The 20,151-nt window shown below is 42.1% G+C and overlaps 1 protein-coding gene across 4 annotated transcripts in view; it reads right to left on the reverse strand.

Annotated features, from left to right (window-relative positions):
- Positions 1-20,151, reverse strand: part of BANP (BTG3 associated nuclear protein) — a 755,155-nt gene that overhangs the window by 274,344 nt on the left and 460,660 nt on the right. For 3 of the 4 annotated variants that reach the window (XR_003857728.1, XM_029608652.1, XM_029608650.1), the window contains 2 exons: positions 6,530-6,601; positions 367-411 (listed from right to left, as the gene is read on the reverse strand). Coding sequence is in view for 3 of the 4 variants with exons in the window: in XM_029608652.1 (XP_029464512.1) it covers positions 367-411; positions 6,530-6,601 (117 nt within the window). In the remaining variant the exon portion in view is untranslated. The remainder of the gene's footprint in view (positions 1-366; positions 412-6,529; positions 6,602-20,151) is intronic. The other variant, XM_029608651.1, reaches the window with a different exon arrangement.

Raw genomic sequence — 20,151 nt, forward strand, 5'->3', positions numbered from 1 at the left:
AATCATAAGAATTAAAATGTTACAAGAAAAAAGAAAACAGACCTAGGAACTGGCTCCAGAGGGGAAGCAACAGTGCTAAGAAACAAGCAAAATAATATTTTGAGGAATACAGGTAGTACTGGTGCTTTAAGAAGACAATGTAAGTAAATTGCAAACTTTCCAAACTATATGTGTGGTATACAGATACTTTAATTCCACAGCTACATCATCTGCATCAAATATTTCATGTATATTACAGGTGTTCAAAGGAAGCCCCTTCTTGCACACCCCTGAAAAATGGATTCATACTATTCATCCAATGGCCAGTTGGGTTTCAAGAGCAATACTGATAGAGTCTTGGCTGAAAAGGTTAGAAGTATTTCCTACCTGTCCATCTTGTCCAACGTGAACCTGATGTATCTGCAAGTTACCCTGTAAAATAAGGCAGTACATGGGAAGCTTAGGAATTAGCCAAACAATTGTGCTTCCTTAGGCAACACTAAAGAATGCAAGACTTCTTCCTGTTTGTTTACGTAACAATTTATTTCAGTTTACTTAAGGAGGATACTCGTTATAAAGTAATGCTAGTTTTTGGCAATAAAACATTGTGCATATGGTGCTATGCTGAAAATACTTAACACCAGGGAAGGATGCCTTGCAACTTGGAACCTTAATGGCTTTTCAGCATTTTTTTCTAAAGGGGAAATAATTTCACTTATTCTAGGAAGTATAACTTGAAGAATTTATTGTATAGATATTTAGAGCAAAGTTAGGCTGAATATTTCCTGTCTCACATTTCTGATCTTTTAATTGCGCTCATATATTATCCAAGCCATTTGTCATCCTAAAGCTAGCAATGCGGCACATGGCTGGCATGGATTGGACTAATGAATATAATCTCTGCTATTACAAAGCAATCATTCTTGTTCTACTAGCTGCTACTTCATCAAAACTCGACTCCGATAAGAACAAAGAACCTTAATATTGGAATCAGAAAGGCAACTCTTGAAAAAGCTTCTGAACACTATAAGCTATATAAGCAAGAGGAATTCGGCTATGAAAACTGGAAACAAGACATCTTTGTCAACATAAAAAGTGCCACTGCCAGGGAGATTACAAATACCCATCGAAAAGAATTTCTGAAAGCAAAACAAATTTATCTGTCCTACTTTAAAGGGCGAGTAAACCTTTCTGGTGAACTTTGTACACTTAAAAAGGTTGACTTCCAAAGTATCCTTTTCTGGAACTGGTGATGGCTTTAATCCATCTCTCTGCAGAAGTGAGCTACACAATTTTGGGTCTCAGTGGCCTCCTCAAATAAATTTTATGAAGTCATGCTATCATCAGGATTGTCTGCAAAGGAAAATATACATAAAACAGATTTATACATTCTAATATTTAAAACAGATCACTTTCATTCAATGGTCTCCCACAATTATGGGAGTCGGCTGGTAAGACTGAATCCAGCTTCTAAAAATGAACTAGTGCAACCTGCATGGCGCAGTGGTTATAACCCTAAGAAGAGTGATATGGTTGTATCGGGCTTGTAAAAAAGCTGGAATAACCTGCATAACGTATCCAAACTCAAATGAGCAAGGGGAAGCTGGATGCTTTGGACAATAGTCATGCTAGTTTAGTGGCTCTGTAGATTGTTAGAAAGTAGGATGCTAATACATAGAGGGAAACCTCGGTATTGGATTTAGAATCAAAGCGGAAGAGAAGCCCTGAAGTGGATTACCAGCCGAGGTGGTGATGGCCACTACTTTTACAGATGTTGAGTATGCTTGGGACTGATATGGAAGGCAGTGGTAGGAGAAGGGTTGAAGGTTTAGGTAAAAGACATGAGGGATGGGGAAACTAGTTGTGTATAAGTATTCTCTATTAATCTACCCAAAATGAAAGAATCTCAACTGGGCAGAAAGGATGATACCAAAATCTGCAACAGGGTAGACACCCAAGAAGGTTTGGAAAAAATGCAGAGGGATCTAACAAACCTTGAGGAATGGTCTAGAATCTGGCAACTGTGATTTAATAGTAATAAATTCAGAGTAATGCATTTAGGCTGCAAAAATCCAAGGGAGAAGTACATTCTTCTAAGCATTTATTTATTTATTTATTTATTTATTTATTTAACAACTTTATTTATTTATTTAACAACTATTTAACAACATTTATTTAAACATATTTTAAATAAATTAAAAATAAACATATTTATTTAACAACTTATTTAACAACATTTATTTATTTAACAACTAAGCATGAAAGAAGAGCGAGATCTGGGGGTGATCATATCTGATAATCTTAATGTGGATAAAGCGATGGCTGCACAGGGAGAAGAATGGTCAGCAGAAAAAGGGAGGTGATATTGCCTCTGTATAGGTCCCTGATGAGACCTCACCTGGAATACTGTGTACAATGCTGGAGACCTTTAAAAGGATATAAACAGGATGGAGTCAGTCCAGAGGGAGGCTACTAAAATGGTCAGTGGACTTAAAGATCTACACATGTATTCTCTAGAGACATTCAAATATCTCAAAGGTTTCCATGAATAGGAGCGAGCGTTTTTCAATGGAAAAGAGGATCTAGAAGGACGGGTCAAGGGATGAAGGTGAATGGTTGTAAACGCAGAAGTAATGTAAGGAAATATTTCTTTACAGAGGGTAGTGGAAGCATGGAACAGTCTCCTAGTGGAGATGGTGGAAACAAGAACAGTATCTGAATTCAAGAAACACAGAAGATCTCTGAGGGAGTGGTAGGGATGGAAAAGTGTATTTATTATTTATTTTTCTGTTTTGTTTATATTCTGCTTTTTAAAACTTCAAAGTAGATTGCATTCAGGTTTAATTAGTTGGTATAGCTAGGCTGTATGTTTTTTTCTGCCATCATATTTCGACGTTTCTATGTAAACCTCTGGCTAAAGCAACGGGTAGTGGACTTTTCCTCTATGGCACAGTTGATGGGATTACCCTTTGAAGTTAATCATTTATCTGACATATATGGTTACAATAATGAAAGACTGGCAAAGAATAAGAAAAATCTGTCGCAATAATGAAAGCCTTTTCTTGAAAACCTTTTCAGAGGGACTTCATAAGAAGTTTCATTTCAAACTCTACAGAAAATGCCAGTCTTGTTACTCCCTTTTCAGATTCAAGGGAAGGGACGATGATGGCAACCAGCAGCACTCCTGACCCGGGTAGGATCAGAGAAGGGGGAGGAGACTTCAGTGGTATATGCCAAGCATAAGAAAAGAAAGTTACAGAACAGAATTTTGATCCTTGACCCGACCAAGGTATTTTTTTTCCCAAGGTTCCAAAAGGAAAGGAGAAGAAAGAGGCACTGATGGGGACAATAAGGCATAAAATTATTTTGCAGTGTTAAAGAAGTCAGTGATGCATTTCAAGAGACTGAACACAACTGTGGTACAGAACACATTTTACATAGAATCCTTGTCTCTCATCGTTCAGGCAACTAGCTTAAAAGGATTTTGTGTGTTCCTTGGATCTGCATATTCCCACCACTCGGTCTCATCAGAAAGACCTCTGCCTTGTGGTGGAGAATCAGCATTTCCAGCACAAAGCCAAAGCTGCTTGCAAAGGTGCTACTTACCCTAGTAGCAACAATTTGCAAGTAAGGACGGTATACATATAAGAGCTGCAACAATAGAGGCCAGAGACAGGGTTGTGAAATTCCAGCTAAACCATAAATCAGGAAATGTCATGGCCCAGTCAATGATAGATATCATACCCTAGGCTAAGTTCCATAAGAAACCATGACTAAATCTGTTGCTAATGCAATGAAAAATACTGAGAGAGGATCCTAAGTTAGGTGCCTATTTTTACCTGAAAAGTCACATATATTTATGGCTGCTATTTATTTGCTTAGATTTGGGCTCCTAATCTGAAAATCAGTGCTAAACTCTAATTTTATTTCCCTGTCCTAAATCTGCCCCCATAGCCACCCACTTTTTAGGATTCTAAATGTAGTGAAACTATGAACAGAAATGTAGGCACTCAACCCTAGTAAATTTTGAAAAGGCCAATTTACAAGCCTAACTCCAAAAGTTAGGAGCCTAAACTCTTTCAAAATTGACCCCAGATTTTTCAGCTGTCCAGTCTTTGACCTAGTAGACTTTGGCAGATAATTTAGGAAATATTCTTACTGAGAAAAGAACACGGATATTCATTTTAATGAAAACAAGTTTGCTCAGACGGTTAAGCTAGTATGTTAGGGTTTCTCAACTCAAGGAGTTTGGTTCCCAGAAAAAAGAAAGCTACAACTGAATATAAACTGGGGAATGCTCATTGTCTTCCTGCAAAAGATTGTGTAAAAGGAGGTTTACATTAAATCAGAGACATTTGAAATGGTAATGCACTTAAACAAGAGAGCACAAGCCATCCCAAGATGACATTATTCACTGCAAAGAAAAATCTCCTCAGTATATCAGCAGTTCACATAGCAGAGAAGGTAAATTTAGAAGTGAACTGACTGGAGAAACACAAGAGGAAAGCACACACTGTGAAGTATTCCTGTCCATATGCAAGAGGTGCACTCCTGACATAGATCACTTAGTGTTGAACAGAAATTTTCCCACTCATAGAGTCATTAGTGATATCTAGAAAATTACATTTTCCGAAATGGAGGAACTCAGGATAAAATTACTCCAGAATGAGATATCTTTTTAGAGAAATCTTTATAATTGTACAAAGTTCACCATAGGCTCTCTTGCACACGACTGTCCAACAGGGATATTTAACATCTCCATTCTAGTACAATGTTTCTTTATTTTTTGATACTGGATTTGTCTATGCATCTATTTCTGATAAAACAACAGTATCAAATACTTATAAAATATAGAAAGAGTTGGGGCACTGGACAAAACATTTTGCCAGATCCATTTTACAAAACAGACCTGTAAAGCTTACCCTTTCCCTATACCCCCGCCACCTTCCCACCGTGCTCCACTGTAACCCAGTTAAAACTTACAACCTATATGTCGAAATCAAGACTCCGTTATTACCTGCTGTAACTGCTGTAAATAAGCTAATACTTTATATATATGTGTTTAATTGTTTAATAAGTTATCTATATAATCCACCATAACTGCTGTAATTAAGCTTTAATATATATCATTATATAATCTATTTATTCCTCATTAACCGCTGTAAAAAATCAACCTTGTTCTAACCTCATTAAGCAACCTATCCTGTAAATACTGATATGTTCCTTGTACCTTTCTCAGCTGCTGTCTTTCCTCCTTTACCTCTCTCCCCCCTCTTCCCCCCCCCTCTTTTCGCTCCTGCTCCACTCCCCCACTCCCTGTTTTTTGTAATTTCCTCCTTTCTCAAGTTTATTGTAAACCGGCGTGATGTGCTTGCACGAACACCGGTATATTAAAAGCTGTTAAATAAATAAATAAAAAATAAAAATAAAATAAAGCATTAAAAAGAAATCTATAAACCAGGATCTGAAAAAATGCCTAGCAGCTTACCATTGCATTCCTTAGCTCCACTTACTTCTCTTCTATGACTTGTCGTGGGCCAAGCTGCTGCTCCACGAGCCTGCGTCATACTTCAAGAATCACACCATAAAATATTCACTTCAAGTTACAAAATTCTCCTGTATTACATTACAGTCCCATTATAGGATTTGCCCAAGGCATCTTGGCAGCACGTGCAAAATAATGTATCAGACAACTGAAGGCTATTAGAAGTAGCATTGGTTTTGAAGTTCTTTCCTAAGGTAATGGCATATTCCAGTAGTCAGATCATAAAATATCTCGGGGATACCACTGTTCTGTGCTACTTTTGTGCCATGTTAAAAATATATGCACTGCAATATCACAGCACTCTTACTAACCTTGCTGGCAGATACAAAGCAATGACCAAGGCAACTCAGGGCTACGAGAATCTTGACTTCTGATTCTTTGTTTATTGCCCCTGCTTTTTAATCTCTATGCTCCCTAAACTCCTGCGTAGAGGTAGATTTCTCATTTCATGATGCTTGGACATGTTACAAGGTACCACTAGCTTCTCTGAACAAGTCTGCAGCTATATTTTTTCCTGTTTGGTAGCAGAACAGAGGTTATAGGTACTTCAAATAAAAACCAGAGCCAAAGACTACACATGTAGCAATTTTCAAAGTCACACTTAAGTTCATGCATTCTGAAAAGAGACAGCGCTAACTGCAGAGAAGAGCGCCATCAAAGATAAAATGCACAATAAACAAGAGGGGGGTCAAATTGTATTTATTTACTTTGGGATCCTGGATGAAATGTTGCTGCTCTCCAATTAAAATGGGGGTAAAAAAAAAAAATAAGACACTAATCAGACTGAGGACTTTGCTTCACCACAAGTTCCTCTGATCGCTATAATTGAATCGAGGAACATGTGCCAAAAAAAAAAAAGGCCACGCTGGAAATTATGCGGATGGAAGTCCGCTTTTTGGAAATTGCAATTGTTTCTTGGTTCTTTCAGCTCGTGCTGATGTTCACAGAAATGTCAACGTAAGCCCCCTCTGCCCACTGCAGCGACAGCACGTTCAGAGCACTCACCTCACTGTCCTGAGTGATCTGCACTTGCTCTCCTTGTGGCACCTGAGCTATGTGAAGATGACCCTGGGGAATCCACAGCAATAAAACAAAAACAAGAAGCATCAGAAGAAAACCAAAGCAAGGGTCTTAGCTTAACTGCTTGAAGGAGTCACATTCCAACACATACTTTCATGTTAGGCAGATGCCCCGACAAACACATCCCCATTAATTCGCAAACATACAGCTGTAAAAACTGAAATGTGATATTAAGGAATTTGATTGGCCAAAGGGCAATAAGAGCCATGTAACTGCCACACCAATTATGAAGGTGTGGCACAATAGATCAGGCAAAAATCAGAAAAATAGAAGTCCATGCAGCTGTTTGCAAGAACAATTTTGAAACAGCAAATTTCTGCAAAAGAACTGCAGGTCTTTTACCCTTAGAGGAAATATTAAATAATCAGGCAAATGTCACCTAGTGCACTTTACACAAAATTTTACTTGCACTATTTATTCCCCCCTCCAACAAATATGGACAATGTTAATTGCCTTGCCAAAATTGTGCCGGCAATCTGACATAGTCTCTGTGCTTTTTTGTCCCCATTTTACCCAAAACCTAAATCTGTGACACTACCATCCAACACAGCTCAGACAGAAAGTAGTTTAACACAACTTTTAACAATGCAGATGGTGTTAGCTCTAGGCTAGCGTAGGTAGCATATGATGAAATCAAGTATGGTAAAGGAATTCAAAAGACATGATCTAAATGCAGAGCACCATTAGTGGCCAAGGGATAAAAATGCTAACTTTTGGAGTAATATTTTTGTAGGGGGGATAAGCTGCACGGAGCAGCAGTTACAACCCCAAACAAACTGCTGAGCAGAATGGAGGGACCGTTTGGGTCTTCATCTCCCGTCATTTACTAAGTTACTGCCCAACAATTACATTTCCCGGATATTAGAATTTGCACCTTATTTCAGGCCTTCAAGGGCCACTGTCAAAGCCACAGAATTATTTGTACTACCGTAGTAGTTAATGCACGACTCGGCTCTCCTCCATAGCAGTGACTTCAATAGCAAGAAAAATCAAGCTTGGATAAGAAATGAGCATGCACCCGAGACAGCTGCCCCCCTGCTCTTCCACCTTTATTTTTATTGCTAGCAAGTCTGACCGCAAGCAAGCAACGTTTGGTTCTGTGGCTGGCTTTGTTTTATTTTTAATATGCATATTAAAAGAATTTTGTGAAAGGATTTGTTTTATAGAAGAAGAACAATTGCTTGTGGATTTGAAAGAAGTACAGATCCCTCTATTTCAAAGTTTCATTTCCTCTGGAAGGAAACTGTCTATTTATTGAAGGAAAAAAAAACTCATCTGCTAAGTATTAGACTGGCAATAGAGACTGTACGCCCAATCTCAATCACAATGACGCTTATAAAGACATTGAAGAGAGCTGGACCTAGTACTGCTCCTTCTGGCACCCCTCTGATCACTTTCCCTTCTTCAGAGTGGACCCTCTGAATAGCATTTGAGTTCTGTTGCTCAACCAATTTCTCACTTTGTTTCAGCTCGCAGACTTCCAGGTGGAAAAGTATTAAAGGCTTTACTGAAGCCAAGATAGGCCAATATACTCCGCTGAATAAAATCTTTCAAATTTGTTTGGCAAGATTTTCCCCTTGTATAGCCATGTTGCCTATGATCCTGTAACTCCTACCTTCAAAGTACTGCATTCTTGTGATTTTATCTTACCCAACACTGATGTTAAGCTAACAGGTCTTCAGTTTTCCAGTCCCTCTTTGTTGAGTGTTACTACATTTGCCCTTCTCCTACATAGAAACATAGAAATGACGGCAGAAGAAGACCAAACGACCCATCCAGTCTGCCCAGCAAGCTTTGCACATTTTTTTTCTCATACTTATCTGTTACTCTTGGCTCTTAGTAACCTTTTGCTTCTATTTCCCTTCCACCCCCACCATTAATGCAGACAGCAGTGTTGGAACTGCATCTATGTGAAATATTTAGCTTATTTAGTTAGGGGTAGTAACTGCCGCAATAAGCAAGCTACACCCATGCTTATTTGTTTTCCCAGACTATGTAATTCAGTCCTTTTTGGTTGTTGTCTGTATATAGATCCTCTTTTCTTCATTCTCCCTGCCGTTGAAGCAGAGAGTTATGCTGGACATGCATTGAAAGTGAAGCATCAGACTTTCTCCCCTGCCATTGAAGCAGAGAGCTATGCTGGATGTGTATGAAGCATCAGTCTTTCTCCCCTGCCGTTGAAGCAGAGAGCTATGCTGGATGTGTGTGAAGTATCAGTCTTTCTCCCTTGCCGTTGAAGCAGAGAGCTATGCTGGATATGCATTGAAAGTGAAGTATCAGGCTTATTTGGTTTGGGGTAGTAACCACCGTAACAAGCAAGCTACTCCCTGCTATTTTGTGAATGCAAATCCTTTTTTCCACATTCATTCACGTCCTCTAGACTTTATGGATCCACAGTGTTTATCCCATGCTCCTTTGAAGTCCTTCACAGTTCTCCTGTCGCTTGGTACCTCTTCTGCTTCAAGGGATAAACTGGAGAGAGCTGAGAGGGGTACAGTCTCTCTTCTTTAATTATTTCAATAATCTGGGATACCTCATAGGAATTCATAACCTTATTTATTTCTAATTGTGTCAGGACAAAAAATGCCACCTCCTCAGTATATGGCAATGTGTTCATCTCACTGCCCCTTGTCCTTGCCTTTGTTATTTCTATTGCTTACTTTCCTTTCACTGAGATACAGGAATAATTGTTTAAAATATCTGCTTTCTTCTAATCCTAATCTTCACTAAATCCATCCTCCTCTTATTATTTCTCTTTGGGTTTTTCTCCTTCCACTTCCACATCAGAGCTGGAGGCTGACAGGAGAAAGAACGGGTGAATGGTACCAGCGGAGGGGAGATAAGGAAGGAGAAGGGTGAGTGATAGAGCGTAGAAAGTAACAAGGATTAGCAACCTGACTGCAGGAAGAGAGACGTAACTAAGTAAAGTACAGTTGCTTACCTGTTACAGGACAGCAGGATGTCAGTCCTCACATGTAGGGTGACATCATCAGATGGAGCCCGGCCTGAACTCAACTTTTGACTGTGCCTCACTGAGCATGACTAGCATGCCATCATACCACGCATCTACTCGGAGGCCTCGTCAGTCTTTTTCCTTAGCATGACAAGGAAAAGCCAATTCCATGGGGAGGTGGGCAGGTTTCCTGAGGACTGATGCCCTGCTGTCCTTGGAGAACACCTGCAAACAAATCTGCTTTCTCTGAGGACAAGAAGGATGGCAGTGCTCACATTTGGGAATCCTCAGCTAAAGACTGCCCCAAATGAAAAAAGGGGAAACAACAACAAATTGCCAATGGGTACAATTTTTGTTGGCAAAAAAGCTTTTTTCCATTTTTTCCTTATCTTTGTAGGGCAACCTGGAACAAAAACAATGGGCACTGGAGGGAGTGGAGTTGGGTTCTACACCGCAAACAAATTCCGCAGGACAGACTGGCCAAGCCTACTGTTGTGTTGGAAATTCCTGTCCAAACTGTAGTGAGATGAGAATGTGTGGAGAAAACTCCACGTCACAGCCCTACAGATCTCCTTCATGGGAACTGCTTGCAGGTGAGCCATCGACGCTGCCATGGCTCATAGAGTGTGAGCCTTGACATGTCCCACTAGATTCAGTCCTGCCTGAGTATTAAAACCTAACAATCTAGAGCCACTAAGCCATGATGTTTTTTCACGGGTTGGGTCCTGCTATTACAGGCTGATGTCGCCACGATAGTGGGACCCCTTCCCCGATAAAACATCACAGCTATATGGCATGTGCTTTTGTCTCATGGCCTAGGTCCGATCCACGAACCATGCCCCATCATGTGATGGGGCAAGGTCAGATTGGCAGCATTTTGAAAAATGGTATCGACTGGGTTGGGTGCTAGGGGGTGCCCTGGCCTCCTCATGGAGCCTTTTTCTACTTTTTATAGTTTGGGGGGGGGGGTAGGAGGGAAACATGAACATTAATGACTTATTTTGATACCTTGGGACGGGGGGAGTTACTCAAATGAACCTCCAATTACTTTTTTGGATACTTTGGGGAGGGAAGAGGGGGTAGCCGGAGGTGGACACTATACCCCAGCAACTTTAATTTAATATTGGGGTGGGAGGCACCCTGAACCACTATGCTTATTATTTTAACCTTTGGGGCCATTGCCACATGTGAAATAACTTTTTTTTTTTTTTTTGCTGCCGCAATTTTTTTTTCTGGCTTTTTAAACGTAGCACAGGAGCTTAGGGACCCACATTAGGGTCTTGGGGCTTTAACATTACATTTAATGAATTTTGTAAAGGTGTTATTTTATCGCAGCTTACTATTTTCTCAGTCAGCCATAATAAAATATTAGTATTAAATTGCCTAGTAATGAACTGCTTTGTATGCATTTGCATTATTCATATATGCAAATCACATGCAAAGCAGCTCACTGTAATAGGGGAGTCAACATGGATGGGCCAATGCATATCACATGATATACACTGTTTAACACGCATTACAGCACTACTCCAGTTTGATGCATCACCCAGTAAGTTTGTACCTGAGATGTAATATGCTAGCCAATTGGATAAAGTCTGTGTCAAAAGAAACAAAAAGCTAAGTGAACTTTCTACGGACTTCAGTCCGCCCTTTTTCTGGAACAGAAGATCAGAACCTTCCTGTTCTGAGGGGATACATAAAGATCTATCATGAGTGTGCCCCACTTGTGGAATATCCGGTTTGCTACCCCCAGTTCAGGGACCATTCATGAGGTTCCATGGTTCAATTTAATCTGTCCGCTAGGACATTCTCTACACTTGCCAGATATATGGCCTCAAGAACTATCCATTGAGAGATAGCCCTGTCCCATAACTAGAGAGATTCCTGACACAGGAGGAATGACCCCATCTCTCTCTCTTGTTGATGCTGAACATTGCAACTTGGTTGTCCATCTGGACCAGGACTACTCTGCTGGCCAAACGATCTCTGAAAACCTTCAGAGCATGCCAAATCACCCTTAGCTCCAGGGCTGTTCAGCTTGGAGAAGAGACGGCTGAGGGGGGATATGATAGAGGTCTTTAAGATCATGAGAGGTCTTGAATGAGTAGATGTGAATCGGTTATTTACACTTTCAAATAATAGAAGGACTAGGGGGCATTCCATGAAGTTAGCAAGTAGCACATTTAAGACTAATCGGAGAAAATTCTTTTTCACGCAATGCACAATAAAGCTCTGGAATTTGTTGCCAGAAGATGTGGTTAGTACAGTTAGTGTAGCTGGGTTCAAAAAAGGTTTGGATAAGTTCTTGGAGGAGAAGTCCATTAATGGCTATTAATCAAGTTTACTTAGGGAATAGCCACTGCTATTAATTGCATCAGTAGCATGGGATCTTCTTAGGGTTTGGATAATTGCCAGGTTCTTGTGGCCTGGTTTGGCCTCTGTTGGAAACAGGATGCTGGGCTTGATGGACCCTTGCTCTGACCCAGCATGGCAATTTCTTATGTTCTTATTATCTGATAACATTTCTCCAGTGCAAACCATAGACATCAGATGCACAACTCCTCTAATGAGCTCCCCACTCTAAGTTGTATGAATCTGTGGTGATGACAATTTGAACTGGAGAAATTTGAAAGGGCACAACCCTGGTCAGATTGGTACTGCCACCACAACAGAGAATCCATGAGTGGCTGTGTGACATGAATGCTGTCATACAGATCTTGAGTGGCTTGAACTCAGTGTGATCTGAAGGAACAAGGGGCTCTCCTCATATGGAGATGTGCCAAGGGAGTGAAATGGAAAGTCGAAATCATAAGGTCCAACATCCTGAACATTTCCCATGCTGATATCTGCTGACTCCTTTATATTCTTTCCACTTTGGACATCAAGGTGATAGCCCTCTGTTGTGGAAGGAAGATTTTTGCCTGAATTATGTCTAGCAGAGCTCCGCTAAACTCTGATTGAGAAGATAGTATCGTGGGACTTGGGGTAATTCATGAAGAACCCTAGTAACTCCAACAGCAGAATGGGTCTTGTGCATCAATTTTGTGGCACTCGCCTGGGATGTGCTCTTGACTAACCAATTATCCAGATAAGAATACACATGCACCCCCAGTCTGCAAAGCAGCACAGCTACCACTGTCAGACATTTGTGAAGACATGAGGGTGTTGCCAGGCCAAACAGTAGTACACGTTACTGGAGGTGATGGTCTCCTATGACAAATCTGAGATATTTCTTGTCTCGGGGGAATATTTCTAAATGGTTGTAGACATCCTTGAGGACAACAAAGCATAGCCAGTCCCCTTGAGAATGAAAGTGATTTAAGAAAGTTTGAAGAATGGTGTGGCAAAACCGGGGCTTTGCATGTTTTGTAGTTTATTTTTCTGCCCTATGACACTTTTCCCCAAAAAGCTCATTTCCTACATGTTGGCCTGCAGGTGATGTTTGACCTTTGCACTGTAGTTCGAGCAGAGACTTTGGATGCTGCCTAGACTGAAGGTAATTTGATCAGCATACATATCCCAGCAGTGATGTAACACTGAAACACCCTGGAGTGCCATTGGCCAGAAAGCTAACTGTTAATACTGTGTGCCCTAATTGCCCTAGAGACAGAGAACTTGCCCTGAGGGTTCTGGAATTCTCTAGTCTCAGCTGGTAGTACAGAGGGAGCAGATCTCTATGCTGAGGCCCTGTTCAGCTCCTTGAACAGCCTTTTTCCTGACCTTCCCAGGCACTGTTTAAGTAGTGAAAAGTATTCAGCTAACTTTTGCTGTATAAGCCTTGTTTACCCATTTCTATTTGCAATTTAAATCTTTTATACTTTCACTTATTAGTTTGTTAGTTCTGCCTGTCTTGGACTAACAATCTTAGTATTGTGTATATTTGGTTGCTGGGTGTATTTCTAGGAACTGTATGACCCTTGGTTGTGAGGGGTCTCAGTGTCCCTAGAAACCACCAGGGGATAGCTTGTGGGTGGAGAACTTGCCCAGAGGTAAGCAGGAACCCAGTTGGCAGGTTGCCAGTTTAGAAGCATGTGCACATGTGCAGGTGGGCCTGGGCAGTGATTGGCAGGACCCTCCAAGTGACCACAGGGTTACCCTGCATGGGTGTTAGGGGTGGCACTGCGGTATTATGTGACAAGTGGTCTAAAGTTTGGTAGCTGGAATTCAATGCCAAGAAGTGCAGAGTCAGGCATCTGGAGTGTGGCAATCCAAAAGAGCTGAATGCGATCAGTGGGTGAAAGACTCATGTGCACAGACTGGGAGAGGGACCGTAGGGTGATAGGGTCTGGTGATATGAAGGCAGCGAAGCGATGTGATAAGGCGATAGCTAAAGCCAGAAGAATTCTGGGCTGCATAGAGAGAGGAATAACTAGTAAGAAAAAGGAGATGATAATGCCATTGTGCAGGTCCTTGGTGAGGCCTCATCTGGAGTACTGCGTTCAGATAAAGGATAGAGATGCACGATCCTCTAATGTCTTCTACTGGAAAGCAAGCAGTAGAACTAGGGGTCATGAAATGAAAAACTCCAGAAAGGACAACTCAGAACCATCAGGAAATATTTCTTTATGTGGTGGATGCCTTTCTGGAAGATGTGGTGAAGAAAAAAAAGTAAACAAATTAAAAAATGCACTGTGAATCCCTAAAGGCTAGAGGTGGAAATGAAGAAGCATACTTGGAGCGACAGCTACTACCCCTAACAGAAGGCATGGGAATTACTATCCTTAACCAATTAGCTTCCATGATTTTGATGCAACTGCAGCATTGCTCTCTGCTTCGACGGTGGGGGAGTGGGGGAATCAGAGCCCTGACTCTTACAGTCTGGGGTACTGATATGCAAACATTAGGGAAAAAGTGCAATACTGCTTCTATGGCCAAGTCCAAAAGCAAGCATTGTCTGAATTATCAAGAAGGCTATTCACCCTGTAAAAATGTTGATAGCAGTAATTTTGATATGAGTTTCACAGTGCTTGATTTCCATTGTTAATATTACTACCATTAACAGAAGACTTGACAGTAAACTGCATGGAGTAGCTGCTATTACCCTTAACAGAAACATGGAGGCAACCTACACGGAGCAGCAATTATTTCGAAAGAAACTTGCTGGGCAAACGGAATGGACCATTTGGTCTTGTCCTGCAATCAATACTATGTTACTTTTTGAAGAAAGGCAATTAATGTGCCTAGGGAAACCATCTTGAACTTTTCTCTTTTTAGAAATTTGTTCAAGGCCGGGATGGAGTCCACTTGTATTCTTTACTATCAAGAAGTACTTGGAATAAAATACCCAACCCCTTTCACCTGGCAGAACAGACTCAACCGCATTAAGGACATAATAAGTTGCCATACCAGGTCAGACTGAGGGTCCATCAAGTCCAGCATCATGTTTCCGTCAGTGGCCAAGCCAGGATACAAGTACCTGACAAGTACCCAAACATTAAATAGATCCCATGCTACTAATGCTGGTAATAAGCAGTGGCTATTTCCTATGTCTTGAAGAACAGAGGTTCATGAACTTCTCTTTGAACTTGTCTAAACCTGTTTTAAATTCAGATAAGCTAACTGCCTTAACAACATCGTCTGGCAATGAATTCCAGAGCTTAATTATGCTTTGAGTGAAAAAGAATTTTTTTTCAATTTGTTTTTAATGTGCTACTTGCTAACTTCATGGTATGCCCCCTACTCCTTTTATTATCCGAAAGAGTAAACAACTGATTTACATTAACCCATTCTAGTCCTCTCATGATTTTATAGACCTCCATCATATACCCCCTCAACTGTCTCTTCTCCAAGCTGGACAGCTCTACCTATTTAACCTTTCCTCATAGGGGAGCCATTCCATCCTTTTTATCATTTTGCTTGCCCTCCCTTCTGTACCTTCTCCAGTGCATCAATACCTTTTTTTGAGATGTGGCAACCAGAATGGAACACATCCTCAAGGTGCGGTCTCACCATGGAATGATACAGAGACAATATGACAATATCCATTTTATTCACCATCCATTCCTAATAATTCCTAACATTCTGTTTGCTTTTCTAACTGCTGTAGTACACTGAGCCGATGATTTTAATATATTATTCACTATGATGCCTAGATCTCTTTACTGGAAGGTAACTCTTAGCATGAAACCTAACATCATGTAATTACAGCATGGGTTATTTTTCTCTATATGCATCATCTTGCTCTTGTCCATATTAAATTTAATCTGCCATTTGGACACCCAATCTTCCAGTCTCACAAGGTCCTCTTGAAATTTATCACTATTCGCCTGTCATTTATTCTGAATAATTTTGTCATTGTGCAAATTCTCACTCAACATTCCCCCTTCCAGATAATTTATAAAAATATTAAAAAGCACCAGTCCAAGTACAGATCCTTGAGGCACTCCACTGTTTACCTCTCTCCACTGAGAAAACTGACCTTTTAATTCAACTCTCTGTTTCCTGTCTTTTAACCAGCATTGATCTCTAAGAAGGAGAGTTTCTTTATTATTTATTTATGCAATTTTCTAATTTTTCAGAAAACAATCTATAACAGAAAAGGAAAAGACAAAAAAGAAAAACAAATAAAAATAGAAAAATGAGGAATACAATCATTCTTTAGTTCCATAAATCCACAATAAGGAATCCAATATCACAAATTCAAAGAAACCTCTTAAGGGGGAATAAGGAAAAAGAAAAAGCAGTGCTAATATAGCGAGTTGTACAATTTAAGGGTGCTCATCCTTCTAAAGGAGGAATGGAGTATACTAACTCATCCCCTGCAGGTTGCAAGATCGGTTTATCACTAATTGAGAAAGAGTAAGAAAAGAGTAAGAAAAACATACGAAAACCCCTAATATTTTAGAAGACATTTGCAAGGAAACTTTAGGACAAAAAAGCCTCAATCTGTATAACTCTGGGTCGCATCAATAAGAATTATTGCCTCCTCTTCTGTCTTTGTCTGGAAATATCAGGGTATACCCTAATTTTAAAGTGAAGAAAAAGTTCAGAACGGTGCGTGAAGAATAATCTCAGGATCCAATCACGATCAAGTTGAAAGGCAAAGGTGACACCATCGAGGTCGCTTCCACAATAGCACTGTCCGATGTTTCCAGAAGTTGAGATGTATCCAAATTTGACATTAAGGAATCCATACCCTGGGAACCTGCTTGATTTTCTTGCCTCTTGAAAGGAGGTATATAATACGATTTAGACAGTCGAGGTATCACCATCTCTGGAACCTTGAGAAAGCACAGTTGCTTACCTGTAACAGGTGTTCTCCTAGGACAGCAGGATGTTAGTCCTCACATGTGGGTGATATCATCGGATGGAGCCCGGCACGGAAAACTTTTGTCAAAGTTTCTAGAAGCTTTGACCAGCACACTGAGCATGCTGCTATGCATGCATCCACACGAGGTCCCCCTTCAGTCTCGTAATATAGAAAAATAAGAGCGAAAAATAAAACAAACCAGAGGAGAACCCAATGCCATTGGGAGGTGGGCGGGATTTCTGAGGACTAACATCCTGCTGTCCTAGGAGAACACCTGTTCTGGTAAGCAACTGCGCTTTCTCCTAGGAAAAGTAAGATGGTAGTCCTCACATGCGGGTGAGTACCAAGCTCCAGACTGTCCGATTGAACAGTGAAGCCCAACAGCGATTGAACAAGATGCCAATGGGCACAACAAAAACTGCAACGCTGTAGGTCAGCTGAGGACTGTCTGGTTCCCACAGAAGCACAGACAGGAAGAGTTGGGTTCAAGTCTGGAACAGGATGCACAGGACGGATTGGCAGAAAGCACTGTCCCGATGCCCGTCTTTGCCAAACAGTAATGAGCCACAAATGTATGACGGGAACTCCAGGTTGCAGCTCGGCAAATTTTGACAATGGGTACTGCACACAAATGAGCCACCAACGTTGCCATAGCCTGCACAGAGTGAGCCTTTACTCTGCTGGCAAGTGGAAGGCCTACCTGCACATAGCAAAAAGCAATGCAATCCACCAGCCAATTCGACAAGGTTTGTTTACCCACCGCCACGCCCAGCCTGTTGGAATCAAAGGATACGAAGAGTTGGGTGGACTGCCTGTGACAGGCCGTGCGGTCTAGATAGAAAGCCAAGGCCCTCTTACAGTCCAAGGTATGCAGAGCCCGGGAAAGAAGGTGGGTAGAACAATGGACTGATTGAGGTGGAAATCGGTTACAACCTTGGGCAGAAACTTAGGATGCGTACGCAAGACCACACGCTCATGGAAGAACCTCGTGTAGGGCAGGTACGTCACCAGAGCCTGCAGCTCACTGATCCTGCGAACAAAGTAATTGCCACCAGAAATATAACTTTCCAGGAGAGGAACTTCAGGTCGCAGGACTGCAGCGGCTCAAAGGGAGAGCGCATGAGCCGTGCCAGGACAACGTTGAGATCCCAAGATGCTACAGGAGGCCAAAGGGGGGGCCTTAGTTGGAGGAGACCCCGCATGAAAAGGCCAACTAAAGGCTGCACTGAAACAGGTGTGCCAGCGACACCCCTATGGTACGCGCTGCAGCACTAAGGTGGACCCTGACTGAGCTGGTTTGAAGCCCAGGCTCAGAGGTGCCGCAGGTAGTCAGTAGCCGAGGGAGGGGGCATGAGAAAGGATCCAAGTCATGCCCCGCACACCAGACGGAAAACCTTTTCCACTTGAAACTGTAGGACTTCCTGGTGGAAGGCTTCCGAGATGCCACCAGAACTTGGGAGACATAGTCCGAGAGCGCCAGGGGCTGAAGGACTACACACTCAACATCCATGCGTCAGTGCCCGGAGGTTCGAGTGGTGCAGGGTACCCTGATTCTGAGAGATGAAATCAAGTGCTGTCCCCAACCGGATGGGTGGCCGTACCGATAGGTCCTGCAGAAGCGGAAACCAGACCTGTTGGGGCCAAAACAGTGCCACAAGTATCATGGTCCATTTGTCCTGTTGAAGTTTCAGTAACGTCTTCAAGAACATAAGAAATTGCCATGCTGGGTCAGACCAAGGGTCCATCCCGTTTCCAACAGAGGCCAAAGCAGGCCACAAGAACCTGCAATTACCCAAACACTAAGAAGATCCCATGCCACTGATGCAATTAATAGCAGTGGCTATTCCCTAAGTAAATTTGATTAATAGCCATTAATGGACTTCTCCTCCAAGAACTTATCCAAACCTTTTTTGAACCCAGCTACACTAAGTGCACTAACCACATCCTCTGGCAACAAATTCCAGAGCTTTATTGTGCGTTGAGTGAAAAAGAATTTTCTCTGATTAGTCTTAAATGTGCTACTTGCTAACTTCATGGAATGCCCCCTAGTCCTTCTATTATTCGAAAGCGTAAATAATCGATTCACATCTACTCGTTCAAGACCTCTCATGATCTTAAAGACCTCTATCATATCCCCCCTCAGCCGTCTCTTCTCCAAGCTGAACAGCCCTAACCTCTTCAGCCTTTCCTCATAGGGGAACTGTTCCATCCCCTCTATCATTTTGGTTGCCCTTCTTTGTACCTTCTCTATCGCAACTATATCTTTTTTGAGATGCAACGACCAGAATTGTACACAGTGTTCCAGGTGTGGTCTCACCATGAAGCGATATAGAGGCATTATGACATTTTCTGTTTTATTAACCATTCCCTTCCTAATAATTCCTAACATTGTTTGCTTTTTTGACTGCTGCAGCACACTGAGCCAACAATTTTAAAGTATTATCCACTATGATGCCTAGATCCTTTTCCTGGGTGGTAGCTCCTAATATGGAACCTAACATCGTGTAACTACAGCAAGGGTTATTTTTCCCTATATGCAACACCTTGCACTTGTCCACATTAAATTTCATCTGCCAGAAGAAGCAAAGGAGGGTTGGCATATAGCAGGCCCTTCCCCCAGTGAAGGGCAAAGGCATCGCAGGCCGGCTGCCCCCCCCCCCCCCCAACAGGGAGCACAATTTGCTTATCTTGTGATTGTGGGGTGAGGCTAACAGGTCCACATCCGGTGTGCCCCACCGGTGGAACAGCTTGGCCGCTACCTCCGGATTGAGGGACCACTTGTGAGGCTGGAAGGAGCGGCTTAGGCGGTCCACCAACACATTCAGTTGTCTCAGCAGGTACGTGGCTCACAGGGACATCCCTTGTGACAAAGCCCAGGTCCACACATGTACCGCCTCCAGATAGAGCAGGAGCGAGCCTGTGCCACCCTGCTTGTTGATGTACCACATCGTGACTTGGTTGTCCATCTGAATCAGGTCCGCCTTGTGCAACAACTGATCTCTGAACACCCACAAGGTGTAACAGATCGCCCGAAGCTCCAAGATGTTTATTTGACAGCGGGCTTCGGAGGCAGTCCAGAGACCCTGCGTGTGGCTACCAATCACATGGACTCCCCAGCCCTGAGGGAAGGCATCGGTGATGAGGACCACCTGAGGCGGAGCAGCTTGGAAGGGGAGCCCCTTTCCAAATTGGAGAGATTTTCCCACCAGGACAGTGACCCTCGCAGAGGCCGTGACCGCTACATGAGTCTCGAGGTCCTGGGAGGCCTATTACCATTGGGACCGCAGGGTCCATTGAGCTCTCCACATGCACAAGCGGGCGAGAGGGGTCACATGGATGGAAGCC

Source organism: Rhinatrema bivittatum, chromosome 7 (genome assembly GCF_901001135.1).
Source record: "Rhinatrema bivittatum chromosome 7, aRhiBiv1.1, whole genome shotgun sequence".
Classification (NCBI taxonomy): Eukaryota; Metazoa; Chordata; class Amphibia; order Gymnophiona; family Rhinatrematidae; genus Rhinatrema; species Rhinatrema bivittatum.